At 47.9% G+C, this 18926-nt stretch overlaps 1 protein-coding gene and 1 long non-coding RNA gene across 5 annotated transcripts in view; both read left to right on the plus strand.

Moving 5' to 3' along the window:
- The first annotated feature begins 1309 nt into the window (after positions 1 to 1309).
- The window catches only part of GRK5 (G protein-coupled receptor kinase 5), a 179557-nt gene continuing 161940 nt past the window's right edge, over positions 1310 to 18926 (plus strand). For 3 of the 4 annotated variants that reach the window (XM_059661603.1, XM_059661604.1, XM_059661606.1), the window contains exon 1: positions 1310 to 1604. In XM_059661603.1, coding sequence (XP_059517586.1) covers positions 1553 to 1604 — 52 coding nt within the window. In that variant the 5' untranslated portion in view covers positions 1310 to 1552. Of the gene's footprint in view, positions 1605 to 1711; positions 1878 to 18926 lie in introns of those variants that run through there. The other variant, XM_059661607.1, reaches the window with a different exon arrangement.
- LOC132214403 (uncharacterized) lies at positions 1884 to 6746 on the plus strand. The gene is made up of 2 exons (XR_009448279.1): positions 1884 to 4981; positions 5080 to 6746. It is a non-coding gene; the product is annotated as an uncharacterized LOC132214403 (long non-coding RNA).

The raw sequence follows: 18926 nt of genomic DNA on the forward strand, positions 1-18926 counted from the left end.
CCATAGCCAGCTTCAGAACGGAACGGATATCCGGACGGCAGGATGCAGAGGAGGCAAAGGCCTCATTGTTCTTAGGGTCAGCTCACTCCTCCCCCCGCCCAGAGGGCACTGGTCGCAGACCCCAGGGTGACGGAGCGCCCGTTCCCCGGGAGGGGGGCCTTCGGAGGAAGAGAGGCTAGTGTTCCAGTCTGGCGTTCTGAGCATTCAGTCGGAAGGCGCTAAGAGCCCCGATATAAGGAAGCCCGGAATTTGCAAACGCGTTTCCAACACCAGGTTGTGGCTCTCACTCGTGAACACTCCCCAATGCCGACTCCGGCGACTCCCTCTTCGTTTTTATTAATCTCAATGAGTTTGGCTGTAATGCGGACCGTTGATTTGCGGGCCCCACGTGCTACAAGGCGGTTTATTAGCCACACCGGCCGCTTCCCACGCCGGGACCCCCGGAGTCCTGGGCGCGGGCCGTCCCGGGCGCCAGCCGCCGCCAGGGGGCGCTCGGGCTGCGCGGCTACCGACGCGGCCGCCAAGTGCCCGGTCGCCGCCGAGTGGCAGATCCCTTCGCGCCCTGGGAGGAAACAAAGTACACCTTTGTCGGCGACCGGGCACGTGTGCGTGTGAGACGGCTCACAGTTACGGGCCGCCGGGTGCGGGGCCCGCGGGCGTGCCTCCCTGTTCCTGGGCTGCAGCGCCCGCGTGGGCCCGGCGTGGCCCAGGGGAAGGGGGTGCGGCGCACGGCCGGGCCGGGCCGACCTTTCTCCAGTCCCCAGTAGGTCCAGACGGTCGGCCTGACTCGCACGCACCGGCTCCGGCTGGGCCGTGGCACTTTGCTGCCGCCGCGGCCGCGGCCTGTGACTTCGCTTTCCGGGCTCTCGGCCGGGCGGGAAACGGACGAGCAGGATCCCGGGGCGTGGGCGTGCGAGTCCGGCCCCAGGACTGAGGGCTCCGGCTCAGCCGGGCCGCCTCTGATTCCCCCGCCGTGTCTTGCAGCGCCGCGCCCGCCTTCACACTGGGTGCGGGTGCCCGGGCGGGTCTCGGACTCCCGCAGCGGCGTGCCACCCGGGCCACAGCGCGGCGCGCCGGGAAGACTACAAGTCCCAGCAGGCCCCGCGCCCCGAGCGCCGAGGCAGTGGGCGCGGCCCGGGCTAGCGCTTGCGCAGTGAGGCCCGCCCGAGCCTGCGAGTACCACACCCCCGGGAGGGACGGAGGGGAGGCAGAAGCATCCGAGGCATTAAAGCATCCGAGGGAGCCGGAGGGGAGGAGAATGGAGTGACAGAGAAACGCGGAGGGTGGGGGGTGGGGGGGAGAGCGTTGCGGGAGGGGGGAGGGGGGACACAGAGGGAGGAAGAAGCGGCGGCGGCGACTCCTCTTTGCAGAGGGGGGCAAACTCCGAGGGAAAAGAGCAGGAATAATGCGGTAGGAAAGGCGGGCTCCCGGCTCCCGGCTCCGGCTCCGGCAGCAGCGGCGGCAGCCCGAGCAGCGGCAGCAGCAGCAGCGGCAGCACCCCCAGGCGCTGACAGCCCCGCCGGCCGGCTCCCTCGCTGACCGCCGACTGTCAATGGAGCTGGAAAACATCGTGGCCAACACGGTCTTGTTGAAAGCCAGGGAAGGTAAGAGGCAGGGCTGGTGCGCGCCCGGCCCCTTCGCCGCGGGCCCGGGTGCGGTGCCGGGCGGCGTGGGGCCGGGGCGTGCGTGTGCAGGATGCCCGCAGCCAGTGGGTCGCGAGCAGGACACCCCGGAGAGCTGCCCCGCCGGCGCCCCAGGTGGGCTGCCCGTGGGCTCCGGGCATTTGTTTGGACTTGGGCGGGGAAGGAGCCACGCCGCGGCTGGGGGTGCCAGCCTCCTGCCCTAACCTTACAGACCTCTCGGCAGCTGGTGAAAAGGTCAGTTGGGAAAGCATTGGTTCGGGAAGAGATGGGCAGACATGCAAATAAAATAGCTTTCCGAGTCGGCCCGGGACGGGTTCTAGGAGTGTGAATTGGGGTGTGTGTGAGTTGTGGGGGGCCGGGGGGGGCGGGAATGAGCAGAAGCCAAGTGTTTGCCTGCGCAGGCTGAGTTGATACAGGCTGTTGCTGGAAACCATCCGCTGGGAATGTTTCTCAGGGAAATCCCGTCGTGTGGAAGGAAGCCTTTTAAAGGCAAAGTAAGATGTTGAGGAATCAGCCTGTTCCTAGAATAACGAGAGGGTGGATGTACAAATCATCTAGAAAATAAGTCAGGATTTCAGAGGTCCTTCCCCCTCCCCCTTTTTTGGCGGGGCGTGGGGGGGGGGCGGGTAACAATTGTTTGGTTTGGCTCCATTAAGAAAAGGAAGGTAACTGTGCCGGTGCTTAAATGTAATGATTTGCATTTTGGGTGCAAATCATTACATTTCCTGCATTTAGCTGGCAGGAAATGTCTACACGGAGTGGGTGAGATCCTAAAGTCAAAGCTATAAACACACGTTTTGACGCTTCCTTGAGATGAAAAAAAAAAAAAAAAAAAGTGGCCCAGAAACTTAGATGGCTCCTGAAATGATTGTGCGCCTGTAAACAGACGATATTTAGGAGCACCTGGAATTTTATGTAACATCTCCTTTGCCAAGCTGTGAGCTCTGGTGTGCAGCCTTTTTATAAAAAGGGGAAGTGGTTTTTCGGCTTCATGGGAGGAGACTTTATTTGACACCCAAGGTAGAAGGCAGCCCGAGTCAGGTCTGGACTTCAGAAGGGCACTCGGGGAGCAGCCCGCGAAAATGCCATACCTGCTTCCCAGCATTTTCTCTCGCCCGCTTTGGGGAACGAAGGGAGGGTTTTTGGCCAGCGGTGAACCGGTTTGTGTTGATCCAGCCGGGTCCATCACCTTGTGGCTCTGTACACGCCGTGCGGCCGGGGCGGTGCACAGCCCAGCCATTCAGCCCCGCGTTCACGTCGTAATTCCGTCCTCACTGGTCGCTCTAAAGCCGTCAGCCGCCTGGAAGGTTTGCTTTGAAAACCCCAGCAGAGTTTAAAATATTCAGGTCTATCAATTACCCACCCTCCCTCCCTCTCCCCCCAGTTGCTCAGCTTTGGTGTGAGAACAGATTTGTGGGAAAGGCAACTTCAGGTTCTGAGGCCTGATTTTTCTTTTTTTTCTTTTTGCCTAATCCAAAATTGTAGCGAGCTGGATCAAGGTGCGGGCTGATGGGCTCTCTCCCGACGGGAAAGTGCGTCCTGGAGGGGAGGAAGCTGAGAAAACAGCAGGCCCCCCCGCCCCCCCTTTACAGACGCCACCTAGTGGTGGGATTGGGTTGTACATCGCAGGGCTCGGGGGCTGGGAAAGTTTTTTTCTCTCTATTCTGAAATTATTTCTTGGGAAATCACTGGAGAGGACGTGCTGGAGGCTTTGCAGGGTTCGCTGGTTTCTCCTGTTGTCCGGCGAACCCTGCTCCCCAGGTTTGCTGCTCCACACGTGCCTTTGCGTGGGGCGTGTTTTTTCCTTTCCTTCGCATTACGTTGCTTCTGTTAAAATGTTTTGCTTGGGGTGAACAAAGTGTTACAAATTTTCTCCCCTAAAGTGATCTCCTCAGTGTTTTTTTTTTTCCCCATCGAAATGCATTCTGATATTTTGGTTCAGCTGGTTAAGAAATTGTTTTTCCCCCCATAAACTTAGGGAAGAGCACTGCAGGCTGTAGGTTTATATGGAAGGACGGAATTGCAGGGATTAAAAGCTCTCAAAGTGCCTTACACTTCCTTGTCCTTTTAGAGTCTTTTCGATTTCTCTTTGAGAGTTTGGTAGGCATCTCATGGTGAGAAAACAGCTCTTGACGATGCCTTTGAAATGGAAAGGGCCTTGCCTGGAAGGAAATGGAGAGACTGACACATGAATGAGAAAAATTAATCACTTACATGGAAACTTCATTTTAAAATTTGCTTTTCTCCTCCTCTTTCTTTTGTCTAAACAGAACGCATGATTTTAAGTATTCCCATTTTCTTTTTGCTGGGGCTTTATTAAAAATTTGGGCACATATATTCTAATTAGCGTGGAAGTGTAGAGAAATAAAAGCGATTTATTTTTCTCTTCTCGGCTCTCATATATTTGAAGTCATTCTTTTAAATGAAGTAATTCTGCAAATAATTATATTATCCAAATATTCAGAAATGAAAGTTCTAGTCAGCTTAGTGAAATATCTAACATAAAATCTATAGTATCTTTAAAAATCTGAGTTGTTTGGAATGTTTAAAAAACACTTCTTACTTGAAGATCCCTGTGAATGGTTACAGATGGAGAAATATAATTGGTGAATGTGAAATTTAATTTAGCTGACTTAACAAAATATATTGTAAACAACCTGAAATGTGGCTTTCAAGTAAAAGTCATATATGTCCCAAACAATAGAGAAACAGGCCTTTGAAGAAAGACAGAAACACTTTGCAAATGCTATAAAGGAATTTGTAGCTGTCCGTGTTGATGGATAACTTTGGGGCTTATCTTTTGTTATTATTATACATTCTCAAAGGCAGATTACTTCTAAATTCATTGTAAATTTAGATTCTTACCATAATAAAGCACATATAAAGTGAAAAACATGAGTATAGCAATAAAATAGAAAGCCTATACATATATCAGAATAAAGATGATTCCTTGTTAGTAATTAGAAAACATAGCATGCAAATGACACCTCTGTGACAGTTGTTTTTGAAATAAGATGGAGATCTGGGTTCAAAATTTTAAACCTCCCAAAGGTATTTTGTGGGCTGTTTATTTGTCTTGTTCTTGTGAGAAAATATCAACTTGGTCACACTTCGGAACTTTAGGTTACTCTCCCAAAAAGTGCTTAAGGGGGGGAAAGAAAGAAAGAAACTGAGACAGTTCATGCCTGTTTATGGAGATGAGCTAAGTGATTAAGTTCAGACTAACTTTACCTATTTCTGTACATTTCAGAATCTCGGAAAGTTGGCAAGCAAGCTGGTGTTGAAGTATCAGTAGCGAGAGCGTTTGCAGAGTGTCTTTCTTTGTTATCACAGGGGAGGTTTCTGTGCTTTTATCATATTCTAGATCTGTTGCCTCACTCTTGAGTGAGCTGTGGTGAGAGGAAACTGCCGGGGCTCACCTTCCCTTTCTCCACAGGCCAGCAGTAGTCCTATCTGATCAATCAAGATGACGGAGGGAGGACTGATACAGGTTCCTGAGCGTGCTTCTAGCAGGCACCCAGGACAGGAACTGAGACGTCAGAGATGTAATGACTTTGCCATTGATTACAGTTGCTGAAAACCAGAATATGCAACGACCATTTCCTCTGATAGCTTGTTGGCTTGGCTATTGATGGTGATCAAGATTGGGGACCTGGTAGTAGGTGCAATTGGGGGCTAGCAAGAGGCCAGGGAGGGCAGGAGGAGAGGGAACCCGCATCCAGCAGAGAGGGGCCGGCTCTGCCTGCACAGACAGCACCCCACAGCAGGGCGGGAAGCCTGGCCCCCTTCCCTGTCCCTTGCGCCCCAAGTGCATACGATGAACACAGAAGAGCAACAGCTGTCATCCCGGGGCAGGCAGCTCTGGGTGCGGAGGCTGTTAAATGAAACTGCCTTTTATTTTCTCGAAGTTTCTTTTCAGTACTGACAAGTTGGAGGTAGAGAAACCAAAAGCAGTGTTTTCAGAAGGCCTTGCTCTCTCACAGAAAGATTTCAAGTGATGATTTTAATGAGTCCAGCTGCCTGTTTTAACAGTCATCAGATAAATGCTCACAAGACTCATCTTTCAAGAGCTTAGCTGCTGCTTGTCAGATTCTAAACTCCAAAAAGCTTGATTCTTGCAGGGCCTAAACTAATCCTTGCTGAAATTATGTCTTCAGAAACTTTCACTCTTGTAGTGGCTTGCTAAATGATACCTTTTGGGTCTGGACTGAAGAATTCCATAATGTCCAAGTGAATTTCAGGACAGAGCTCAATATGCGAACAAATTCACCTTTCTCAAGGGCTGTTCAACCCTTACTTGGGACTTCCAGTGTTTGTAGGAAACCACCCAGGACTGCAGACAGTATTTAAAGTTAATATTTGTTGCCAATATATTTGTGGCTCAAAGTAAAGTATTATAACATGTAAACATTTTTTAAATAAGAAAGCCTTATGGTTAGCTCAGCCGGTGTGGCTCAGTGGTTGAGCATTGACCTATGAACCAGGTGGTCCTGGTTGGATTCCCGGTCAGGGCACATGCCTGGGTTGCAGGCTCGATCCCCAGTGTGGGGCGTGCAGGAGGCAGCCAATCAATGATTCTCTGTCATCATTGATATTTCTATCTCTCTCTCCCTCTCCCTTCCTCTCTGAAATCAATAAAAAATATATATATGTAAAATTTAAAATGGAGTGTTTCCTCCAGTGTTTAGATAGTACTAAATGGAACAATATTGTTTTCACCCCCCAAAAGATAAAAACTATAAGAAGTTTGATTTATTGATTAAAATATTTTCAATACTTATGATGTTTTTAAATAAAACATTTCACTGAAATATAACAGGATGTGTTTTAAAGTAGAAACCACTCCTATCATGTAAGCCCACATAATCCATTTTAATCACTTAAAGTCACATCTTAAAACCCTTGTCTTCACTATTTTATTTTGATGTGAGGTATGTGTGTGTTGGGGGCTGGGGGGCGGGAAAGGGAGCCTCGGGTCAGGAAGACTGAAGAAATTCCTTTTCCATGTGTCACCTGTTTGTAATTGCTTTCTATTGTTTCCTGCAGTTACATGAGCTACTGTCTTGATATCTTTTTGTAATCACAAAACTTAATTTTTTTAAATTTTTCAATAGTGGTTTTTCTGGGGTAGCATCGTGGGTGGAGTTGAGGGTCAGAGTTCTGGGGCTGAAGGCATCTTGTCCTCTAAAGGTCCGCTGTCCGACAGGGTAGATTATAGCTGCAAGTGGCTATTTACATTTAAGTGAATTAGAATTACACATTCAGCTCCCTGAGCATGTGAACCACATTAGGGCTCAGTAGTCCATGTGGCTAGTGGCTGCTTGTTAGACTGCCCAGAAACAGAGCCTTCTCAGCACTGCAGGGAGTCCATTTGGACAGAGCTGCTCTGCAGTTCTACACATCGAGTTAAATAAGAGTGTGATAACCCCATAACTTCTGACACGATACCTGGGGGAAGGTTGAGGAGGGGGAGGAGGTAAATGGTGGGGAAGGAGAGGAGACAGAGAGGAGAAGGGGGGCGGGGGAAGAGACCAGAAGGGTGTGGGCTGAGTCGGGGGGATTGGGGATTAGGACTGACTCCAGAGAAAAATTCAGTTCAGAGACAATTATAGATGGTGGTGGTGAGCCACCCATATTTCCTTTTATTTTAATTAATTTTTTTAAAAAAATTATTGCTTTGAGAGAGAGAGAGAGGAAGGGAAGAAGAGAGAGAAAAATCAAAGTGCTGTTCCACTTATTTATGCATTCATTGGCTGACTCTTGTATGTGCCCTGATCCAGGATTGAACCCACAACGTTGGCATATCCGGGTGATGCTCCAACCAACTGAGCTACCCGGCAGGCAGGGCGTCTTTTTTTCTTCTTCATATTTTGTTGGGAAATTTGCCTAGCTTGAGCAACTGACTTTCCTGATTCAAATTAAGTGCATACTGTGGATACATACAGAGCCCTATGCTCCTTGAAACTCTTGATATGAGGCTATTTTATTAAGAAAAAAAAATGAAGTTGTATGTGGAGTAAATCTACAGAAGGAATTAAAAAACAATAACAACAATCAAAAAACACACCTCTTTCCATGGACTTCAAAAAGGCTCTCCAAAATGAGGGTGAAGATAGGTAAAACAATGATAAGGGTTTCCCTTTCTCTTGAACAGCACAGACTGAAATAAGATCACAAAGAATGATGTCAAAGCCACACTGTTCTTGTACCCACTTTAAAATGGTTTCTCTTTAAAAACTGTTTCCTGTGAGATTTGAAACATTTTAAGGATAGCCCAGTTAGAGCTCTTTTAGAAAGAAACATTAGCATTTGAAACAAGGAAACAGCTAGTTGCTGGTCTTTGGTGTCTAAAGCAAGGGAATTCTATTTGAAAATGTGCCAAAGAATCAACTGGAAACATCTTTCTGTCCAAAGTCAGTAATAAATCAGCCTAATTGCCTTAGGGCCTGCCTTGTCTCTAGCAATTCGTAATCCGTGGAGTACTGATCTATCTTTTAAGGCGATGATTACAGGAACCTCAAAGGGCACCTTTGGGGGCCTGTGCAGAAAGCAGAAGACACTGAGATAAATAGACCGGAACATTCCTGTGTCATGAAGTGGCAGAGACCTCGGGGCAGGCACCCCGAGCCTTCTCAGTCGGTCTCCAGTCTGTCCTCCACTTTCCAAAACAGAGGTTTCCCTGGTTTAAACAGATGGGGAGACGGAGACGAAAGCAAGAGAGTCACTTGTCCAGGTCACGTGAATTGTGGACTTTTGTGGACCACCATCCAGAGTCCTTTAAATGTTCAAAAGTCTTCCTTCTTCCCTGTAATGTTGTAAGCCCCAAACCAAACCCATTTCTCAGGGTGGTATAGTTTCTTAGTGTAAACCCCTTTGAGGCTGCAGCTGTGGGAGAGATAGAGGGTCCCTGCCCGACTTCCTGGAGAAAGGGGCAAAGTGGGGTATCACTTTCCTCCCACACCCTGCTTTCAGCGAAGTGCCAGTCGGATAATGTATTCCTACTAGGTTGTGAATGCCTGATAGGTGAATCCTCACAGTAGGTGTTTCCACGTTAAAAGCAGAACTGTTAGTCAAGTCAAATGAATCTGTGATTGAGGAGAAGAGTATATATGTATATTATACACGCATGCCTGCACATGTGTATGTGCACATACAGGCTATGATCCTTTCTGGAGCCTCGTTTACCCGTGTTTTCCTTCTACCCACATGCCCCTCCACCCCCCATCCCCACCCCTGTTTCCGCACACATACCAACATATTAAAAGTGCAGGGTCAGCCCTAGCCGGTTTGGCTCAGTGGATAGAGTGTCAGCCTGCGGACTCAAGGGTCCCAGGTTTAATTCCGGTCAAGGGCACATGCCTGGGTTGTGGGCTCCGTCCCCAGTAGGGGGCGTGCAGGCGGCAGCCAATCAATGATTCCCTCTCATCATTGATGTTTCTATCTCTTCCTCTCCGAAATCAATAAAAATATATTTTTTTAAAAAGCGCAGGGTCAAGCTCTTGTCATTCTTCCTTCCAGCGTGGCTTGGAGAGAATATTGAGTAGCCAAAGAATTGCCCCTGAGGGACAGGTGTCGAAGTGGGTGGGCGGTGGTGGGGACCTGTCATTGGCTGTGGCCTCATCACCTCCTTTCCTTGCCAGAGCCGTGGGCAGGCCAGTCCCTGCTGGCATTGGCTTACCATGTGCAGGTCACATCTGCCCCAAGGCCTCCTTCCTTGGGGAATCCTTGCCTGGTGGGGGCACCTTAGGTGTATACTCATGTCTCTGCAGCTTTCTTTACCTAAAATGTAGGGGGCTGGGGTGGGAGAGGTGGGGAGAAAGCCACCAGCGTGACTCCTCTGCGGGATTGCAGGGTAACACCCCCTCCCCCTCCTAAAGAGAATGTGTGAAGCAACTCTCTTCTCTGGAAAAGCGCTTGCAGGGTTAACCCCTTCCTTTTTCTCAGTGGTAACCATATCAGCGTGTGCGTGTGATGAGGCAAGAGAGTCTTAAGAACCGTGGACTTCCTTGGGGGTCGCTGTGAGACTGGAGCTGCGGCCTGATGTCCCCGCCTGGGAATGGGGGGACCGGAAGGCAGGCCTTTGATCTGCTCCTGCAGGGGAGGTGAGGCTCTGAGCCCAGCCGCTTCTGGAGGAAGAGGGGTGAGGGGTAGGGTTACCCAGCTGCAGGCCGGAGAGAAGGCAGCCAGTGTAATTGGTCTGCGTATCTGATAAAAGGCCTTGTGAAACCTCATTTGAAAATGGAATTCCATCTTGGCGTGGGTCTCAGCGCTCGCTCGTGAGATGGAAACAGGCTGGAGAAGGTCAGCAAATGGCCCGGGAGAAGCACCGTCGTCAGGGCCGATGCCGATGTGCTCTTGGCCTCATCTCCGAGTTGTTCCTTCGCGCGCTCAGGGAGAGCTCATTGGGGTGCTCAGGTAACGTCCCACGAGAAGGAGCTCAAACTCTAGAAAAAGTAGGAGGTGAGGGCAGGACAAAGAATTGGGCTGCTGACTTGGAGGGCAAAGGGTGTCTCAAGGCCCAGCTTTTCTCAAGCTGAGTGCCATTGTGGGTGGATGCCACTAAGTCTACAGTCACAGATGAACGGAGCATAGTAGGTGTTCAACAGACGTTTCCAGAAACGACTGACTGATGATGCTACATCTAAGTTTAGGTGTGTGTGTGTGGGAGGGGGGTAGAGACAGTAAGATCCTCAAGAAGTGGTCTTGATATCACAGTTGATGGTAAATTAGGAAATGATTCAACATGGCTCAGAAAGATTAACTAAGGGTATAGGGCAAATTGGAAAATGTTTCCCAAATGTTTATCTTCACTGTGAAGAATGCCTGGCAAACTCCCCCACCCTCATCCCCAATTTGGAAATGGTTTGTTTTACTTGTTTTGGAAGAAGTAAATGTTTGCATTAGACCAAACATTTGGGGCAAACAGTTCGCCCCAATTCCGAGGCCCTGTGTGGGTCGAAGGAGATGTTTCATGCTGTACCACTCATACCTTTTTTGGCTAAATCGAAGGTAGCTCAGGACACAGTCTTCACATGCTTTTTCACATCACTATGAGGACAAGGCTGAGAAAATGGAAAGAAAATAGGAAGCCAAACCAGTGATCCTCCAGACCTAGGAATGGCTGATGACCTGGCATTCGAAGGATGTAATCGTTCTAGAAAAATTGCCTTTCTGCTCATGGGCAAAGAGGCTGGATCCAATTAAGACAAAGAAAACGTACGTTAACTCGGAGAAGAAATTTCTAAACAGTCAATTCTGTAATCCTCTCTGAAGAGGAAGAGGCCAACATGACTGGGCTTTCAGGAGGATGCCAAACCCTATGATATATAATAATTAGTAACCACCGGTTATTTTGCCGCACACTCATTTTCCAAACCACTAACCATGGCTCGGGACGGAATGCACTGGGCCTAGATATTTGCCCCAGATGTCTTCCCATCAGTAGTACCCAATTAGAGGGATTTTAAACATTAAAGCTTAATTCTCTAGAACCTTTCGCAGCCTAGAAAGGAAAAGAGGGCAAACCTGATTTCCTCGACGGCTCCTGGGTGACCGAGGTGAGGGTTAGTCTGTGGGTACACTTCCAGTCGGCGTCTCGGTTGGCATGCTGGTAACTGTTGGGTGACTGAGTGTTGTGTATCCCGGTGCCTGCTCTTCTCTCTGGTCTCGTTGGCAGCTTACACACATTTCAGGAATGACTGTGAGGGGTGAGGGCTGGCGAGGCCTATCCGGAGTCAAGCTCTTCCCGGGCCAGCGCGCGACGTGAACCTGTGTCTGCTTATAATTTCATTCACCCCGGGTGGGCCTTCGTGCTCTGAATATCTGCCTTAAATACGAGAACTTGAGGATTTCATGGGAGCCAAGTTCTGATGGGCATAGCCCTGCACTGGCTTTTCTCTTCCCTAGTGTCATAAATCCGGTAGGTACAGTACTTACTGCTTGGTACCATGCGAGGCTCCGAAAGGCGCATTGGGTGAGCCATGAAGTCTCCAATCTTCTTTATAAAATGATAATTTAAAAAAGTATAAAGTCTTTTGTGTCCATTGTTTCAGTTGATCTTTATATTCCTGTGAGGTGTGTTTTATTCTCCCCCATTCTTAGAGATGGAGAGCCGGGCAGCCAGAGGTTAACGACTTACCCTACAGCACCTTCCGCTTCCAGAGCCTGGACCCAGCGCCAGGCTTTGCATCTGACACTCTTTTCTGCTTGTCACACCTACTTCCCTCAGGGATCTTCCCAGCTATTGGGAATGTCCATGCTAACATATATGAGACATGTGAAAAGGAATCATGTGTGCAGCTGTGACTCACAGTTAAATAGGAATCTTTCTAATTTTTTAAAAAATATATTTTTATTGATTTTTTATAGAGAGGAAGTGAGAGGGATAGAGAGCCAGAAACATCGATGAGAGAGAAACATCGATCAGCTGCCTCCTGCACACCCCCTACTGGGGATGTGCCCGCAACCAAGGTACATGCCCTTGACCGGAATCGAACCTGGGACCCTTCAGTCCCCAGGCCGACGGTATCCACTGAGCCAAACCGGTTAGGGCTATTTTTTTTTTTTAAATTGATTTCGGAGAGGAAGAGAGAGGGAGAGAGAGAGAGGGAGAAACATCAATGATGTGAGAAAATCATTGATTGGCTGCCTCCTGCACACCCCTCACTGGGGATGGAGTCTGCAACCCGGGCATGCGCCCTGACCAGGAATGGAACAGTGATCTCCTGGTTCATAGGTCGACACCCAATAGCTGAGTCGCACCAGCCGGGGTAATTTTTAAGATTAAAAAAAAAAAAAAAAACTGCACAGGCAATGCTTGCTAATGAAAATTCAAACAGCAATGCAAAACATCAGGAAGAACATCAAACTCTCTCTCCTGCCAGCTCTGCTACCAGTTCCAGCCCTGAGGGCTGCTGTCAGCGCTTAGGTGGGCATTTCCCCCGATTTCCGCGTCTGTGCGTGTGTGAACGGACAGAGGCATTTCAGACACATGGGCTCCGAGTCCTCACGCTGCCCGCGGCTGTTTTCAGTCAACAGTATGTCGTAGAGCCTTCCTGGATGTGTTTATAGTTTCCCACGAAATGGATGGGTGTCAGGAAAAATTGTGAAAGACTTTGGAAACGGAGTGTCGTTCCAATGGAATGCTGGGTGTTTCCCAGCAGCCCCTGAGGGCTTGTTCGGAAGGGGTCTGTGTCCCTGATTGTCTTACACTAGTTTAATAATACACTCCATCAAACCCCTCCGTAGCGAGCCACTTAGGTTCTCCAATTTTTAAGTGTAGTGTAAACAGTGTAGGAACATCCTACCCATTGCATAACATCTTTATACATTTATTTAAAGATTTTTAGTTTGTTGGTGTGTTTTTTCCCAATGGTGGTGTCCGTTTAATAGCATTCTCCCCTTCCTCTCCCCACCACTCCCCTTGGGGAAGATTAGCGATAATTTCTCAAATGGAGTTGTGACCCTAGAGATGTAAAAAGTACATTTTCTTATGAGGAAGGCACATGATACACATGAGGTCGTGAACGCTTTTTAAACCCTTGGGATTTGACACCCCCCTTTACTGCCCCTCCCCCTGTCACTGTTCAGTCATCTTTTCTATGGTATTCAAAGCTTGGATTAGGAAAATCAAGTTCAGTCAAAGACTTTACTCGGCAAAGACATAGTAATTGCCCCTGTGTTTTGAATGTGTAAATTGGCAGGAAACACAGGCTCAGACAGCAAGCCCCACAGCTTCGCAAAGGTGGTCCCACATTTCTCTCCTTTGATCATCCCTGCAACCCAGACTTAGCAGCTCTGTTGATTATTATTTCCGTTTTAGAAAGAAATCAAGCACAGAGAGGTGAAGTGGTTCTCCAAGGGCACACAGCAAGGACCCACTGCTCCCCCATCCTCCTCGGGTGCTGACCCATCGCATCTGTTCCCATCCGTAAGGACTTCCACGTTTGATTGGACGGCTCTAGGGAGGCCCCGGTCATGCCACAGAGATGGTGGATCTGTAAATGTATCCCTGGGTAGGGGGGTGCCCTTTCCTAATTCTCTCAGAGGTGTGCATGTGCCGGTGTTGGTTTCACGGCGTGTCCTTCGCTCCTGTCTTCTATCTGGCACAGCATTCTCCTCTGTGGAAGTCGTGGGCCCTTCCGTTGGTAACTGCTTTGACTGAAGGTTTGCATGTGATTTACCTACGTGAGTGTCCCTTTGAGAATCAATAGCTCAAATGGAAACAGGACAGCACAAAACAAGCCACTGGCCCTGCCGCCCCACTCTGTCTCCCTCCAAGAGAAGCTGGGCAGGAGGGCATAGTCCAGGGCCTGGGGCTTTCCTATTTTTGTCAGGGTTGGAGGAGGGCGTGGCGTTTTCTTCCCGGAAGCGTTCGTAGCTGGGTTGGCTCACACTCCCGTGGCTCACAGCTGCCTGGAAGCAGCCGAGAGACCAGACGGAGAAAGGCTGCCCATTAATTGGGTGATTAGTCTGAACATGGCTGTGGGCTCATTGTCATCTCAGCGTTCAGGAAGCCACTCCTTTTTCTCTAGAGAAGGGGTCTGAGGACCAAAGGGAGCCCAGGTGGGCGGCAGGATGCGGGGCTGGAGCAGAAGCTTGCACTGTCAAATACAAAAGACTGATGTATTTGCCAGAAGCAGTCTTTAAATCCAAGTCCCAGGCCTGGATTTTCCTCCGAGCAGTTGAGCAGCTCTGTTCCTGACTCCCAGGCTCCATTCGTTTCCTAGGGCTGCCCAGGGCTGCAGCTCAAAGCCACAGAAACGTTTCGTCTCACAATTCTGGAGGCCAGAAGTCCCAAATCGACTGTAGGCACGCCACGCTCCCTCTGAAGGTGCCGGGAGCATCTGTCCCAGGCCCTCAGCTGCTCCAGGGGCGCATCCTGAATAAATGTACCACCCTTTGCTGAGGAGGCCTTGTAACATTAGAGGGCAACTGGGGTGCCCACTGGAGAGCTGAAACTGGAAGCCTGGCCTCTGGCTTCTCAGGTGAGGTCAGTGCTTTCACTGCGCGTCACATTTGAGGAACAGACACACTCTACCTAGGGCTAGAATCTGTTAGCAGATGCGGATGTGGTGCTGCTAACATCTGGCAAAACTCAAGGACATAGCTGGTTAATAACTTCCCAGAGGTGGGGGCAAGACACCCACTTTTTTTTCTTTTCAAGGTGATATGATATCTTATCATGCTGTTAAATGCACCGAGCCAAGATGTTTCAATTCCCATTAAAAGCTCTATTAATGCCTCTGGTGCAGCGGTTCTCAACCTGTGGGTCGCAACCCCTTTGGCGGTCGAACGACCCTTTCACAGGGGTCGCCTAAGACCATCCTGCATATCAGATATTTACATTACGATTCATAACAGTAGCAACATGACAGTTATTAAGTAGCAATGAAAATAATTTTATGGTTGGGTCACAACATGAGGAACTGTATTTAAAGGGCTAGAAGGTTGAGAACCACTGCTCTAGTGGAAAGGCTGCAGGGTAAGGGAGAATGTGCCACCACCATGCTGTGTGAGCTTAGGCACATTGCTTGACCTCTCTGAGCCAGACTTTTCTCAGCTGTATCGATGTGTACCTTGCCCCAGGTGATTTCTGGAGCTGTTTTCCGATCTTGAGAATTTGCTAGTGCATTTTCCACTGATAGTAATCCAACTGTGGGTACTTCATAATAAGATTTGATGTTAATTTGAAGAGCAGACATTACACATTAAAACTAAAATTACCCCCGAGGAAAGAATTAGAGCTGGGAGGGGTTAGGTGTGTAATAGAAACAAACAGGAAAGAACCTCGTCGCTGCTAATGTAACCAATGCCTGCAATCCAAGAAAGGCAAATCCATGATTCTGGTATTTTCTCTAGTGGATTATAGAAAGGAAAATTAGATCAAAAGTCAAAAATAAACAGTTTGATTGTTCTGCACTGCATTATCTTAATAAAAAGCCTTCCTGGAAAGCTTAAAAATACACAGGACTCTGGCCAAAGAAAACAATATCAATGTTGTTGAGAAAAATGTGAGAATTTTCCATCCAGACGTGAGTGAGGGGAGACATTGTTATGTGGCCCTGGAGGCATCCCACAAGGAGTTAGAGACTGAGACGAATTCCCTACTTGTCCAGGCTTGTGGTTGGGGAGAGTCGTCACCCACAGGGAAAGGGGTTAGAGATGGGAATGGGCACTGCCAGGGTTCCCGAGGGCCCTGGCAAATCCGGACCCAGTTCTTCATTTACCTGCACCTTCATGCGTTTGGTCTCGGTGTCCACCTTATCTTGACTGGTGACATAGATGTCACAGTCAGGATGCTGCTACGAGGATTGGTGATTCCCTCCTGCTTAACTTTTCTACAGCTGCAAGTGGCGAAAGGTGGAGATTGCCATTTGGATTCTGTCCTTGCTTTGCTGCTCATTGGTCTGTGGTCCCAAGGCCAGTAACGTCTTTCTGTATCTTTATCATCACATAAGGACAATGCCCTAATGGTTATAGAGACCAAATGAATATGAATGAAATAGAAAGTCTAGGTACAGATACCCAAGTGTATGTAAAAAAAAAATTAGTATGTAGTAAAGGAAGCATTTCAAATCAATGGGAAAAGAATGGCTTACCTAAGAAATGGAGTTGAGATAACTGGCTAACTAATCATTGGGAAAGATACAATGTTGGATTTATTAACTAAAAAAATTCTAGAGTCACTGAAGATTTAGAGTTTTAAAAATGAAACTATATACAGTCTAGAAGAAAACATAGATGACTGTTTCTTATAGTTTGGGGTGCAGTTATAAGAAAAAAGATTGACGTATTTGACAGTGCAAAATAAGGTTCTCTGAGAAAAAAGATCATAACAAAAGATAAAAGTCAGTGACAAGCTGAGAAAATAGCCTCGATATATACGATCTTCTCATAAAAATAAATCAGAAAGAGGAAACACCCAGTAGAGAAGTGAGCAAAGAGTGTGAAGAGGTAATTCACAGAAGAAGAAAGAAGTATATTAATTAAGCAGGAGTCTTGGTTGCAAGTGACAGAAATTCCATCTGGACTCGTATAGACATATGAGAACTCATCTGGGAGGAGACTGAGGTATCTTGCATGCCAAAGGGAGGGAGAGAAGTGCGGGGCCCAGGATGGCCTCGGGACCCGTGTCACCTGGAACTTGAACCTACTGGCACTCCTCATTGCCCTCTTTATTGCCCTCATCTGCTTTTTTCAATCTACCAACTTCACATTTTCTCACTACTTTTCTCCATATGATGGGGAATTGTTCATAGTTTCACATCTTATAGCTTCTACTAGTGGAGAGAAGACTGGGATTTCCCTCTCCAATTCTGTTTGGAAAATCTTAGGCAGCGACTCCCTCCCCTAACCCCCCAGCCTGTCTTGGGTCAGTGGGTCACTCTGGGACAATTGCCATAGGTTGCAGGCATCAACTCTTAGATTCTCAGATTGCAGGTCATAGGGACAAAGTTATAAGAATATGGTGGCTCTGGTTACAGCCAGAGAGGCTGGGGTAGTTTCTAGGGGGAAAAAAGAGGGTACTAGTCAGACAGGCGGTACATAGGGACCACTACTCATGAGATGCTCAGTCTCACTAGTCAGCAGAGTCTTACATACGTAAGATCTTAGATTGGCAAAAATTTAAACATTGATAATGCCTGGTTAAGGTAGTGTGGGTAAATAAGTTCTTTCAAACATTATGTTCATGGCCTGGCTGGCTGGCCCAGTTAATTGGAGCATTGTCCTGTACACCAAAAGGTTGCGGGTTCAATTCCTGGTCAGGGCACATACCTCTGATGCATGTTTGAACCCCGATCAGGGTGCGTTTGGGAGATAACCAATTGACATTGCTCTCTCACATCGATGTTTCTCTCCCTTCCTTTTTCTCTTAAAAAAAATTACACATATCCTCAGGTGAAGATGAAAAAACAAAACAAAACACCCACATTATACTCGCATTGCTGGTAGGAGGGTAAATTGATATGTCTTTCTCGTGGACAGTTTGGCAACAAATATATCAAAATGCTTAAAATGGTGTAACCCTTGGCCTTAGAAATACAATTTCTAAGATTTTACTTTAAGGAAAAATCAGTGTACTAATGATTTGCAGGAGATTGTTTAGAGGATCTTTATAACAGAGAAATTGGAAATAATTTCAGTGACCCTAAGTAGAGGATTACTAAAATGAATTTTGGAATATTCAAATAATGGACTCATATATAGTAGCCGTTAAGAATTATGGTGACCGCCCTAACTAGTTTGGTTCAGTGGATAGAGCGTCAGCCTGCGGACTGAAGGGTCCTAGTTTTGATTCCGGTCAAGGGCACATGCCAGGGTTGCGGGCTTGGTCCCCAGTGTGGGGCGTGCAGGAGGCAGCTGATCAATGATTTTCTCTCATCATTGATGTTTCTATCTTTCTCTCCCTCTCCCTTCATCTCTGAAATCAATAAAAATTAAATATATATATATATATATATATATATGAAAGAATTATGGTGATCTATTCTTATTGACACAAAGAGCTGATCATAACATAGTGAACAGAGCTTAGGAAAACTTGGCTTTTGTACAGTGAGCATACTTTACACTTAGAATTAGTAAAACAAAGATTTTAAATTTGGGTGTGTGTGTGTGCGTGCACATGGCAATCTGTGCCATGTAAATGTAAGGCCACTTGGTGGGACCATGGAAGAAATGTAATCCTTTAAAACAATAAACATGCCAAGCCCTCTGGATCTGACCAAAGATTGTCCTTAGCATTTCACCATAGGAAATCATAAGATTATTCTAGCCATCCCGCCTAAATGGTTCTTAGACATTCTCCTTGGAACCACTCATTGACTGGCTAGCTTGATGGAACCTGTGCAATAAAACCCTCCGTGTGTCTAGCACACCCTTTGGATTCTGCTAGATGGTGACACACCTTTGCCTTTTAAGTATGGATTTGAATTTTGGGAAAAGCCCACGTTCCTTTATTGTCAGGTTTGGTGTGTAAACCAGGCAACCCCTCTGCGTGGTGGTTTTGGCGGTGGGGAGTGGGGGACAAGAACTAACGGAGTACGGAACGTTCCTGGTGCCCTGGGGGTGCAGGCACTAGGGGTTTGCTTTAACAGTAACCACCATCACTTGCTTATATTTAAAAAATATATTTCTTTTATTGATTTCAGAGAGGAAGGGAGAAGGGGAGAGAGGTAGAAACATCAATGATGAGAGGGAATCATTGATTGGCTGCCTCCTGCACGCCCTCACATAGGGATGGAGCCTGCAACCGGGGCATGTGCCCCTGGCTGGAATTGA

This window comes from Myotis daubentonii, chromosome 13, assembly GCF_963259705.1.
Source record: "Myotis daubentonii chromosome 13, mMyoDau2.1, whole genome shotgun sequence".
Classification (NCBI taxonomy): domain Eukaryota; kingdom Metazoa; phylum Chordata; class Mammalia; order Chiroptera; family Vespertilionidae; genus Myotis; species Myotis daubentonii.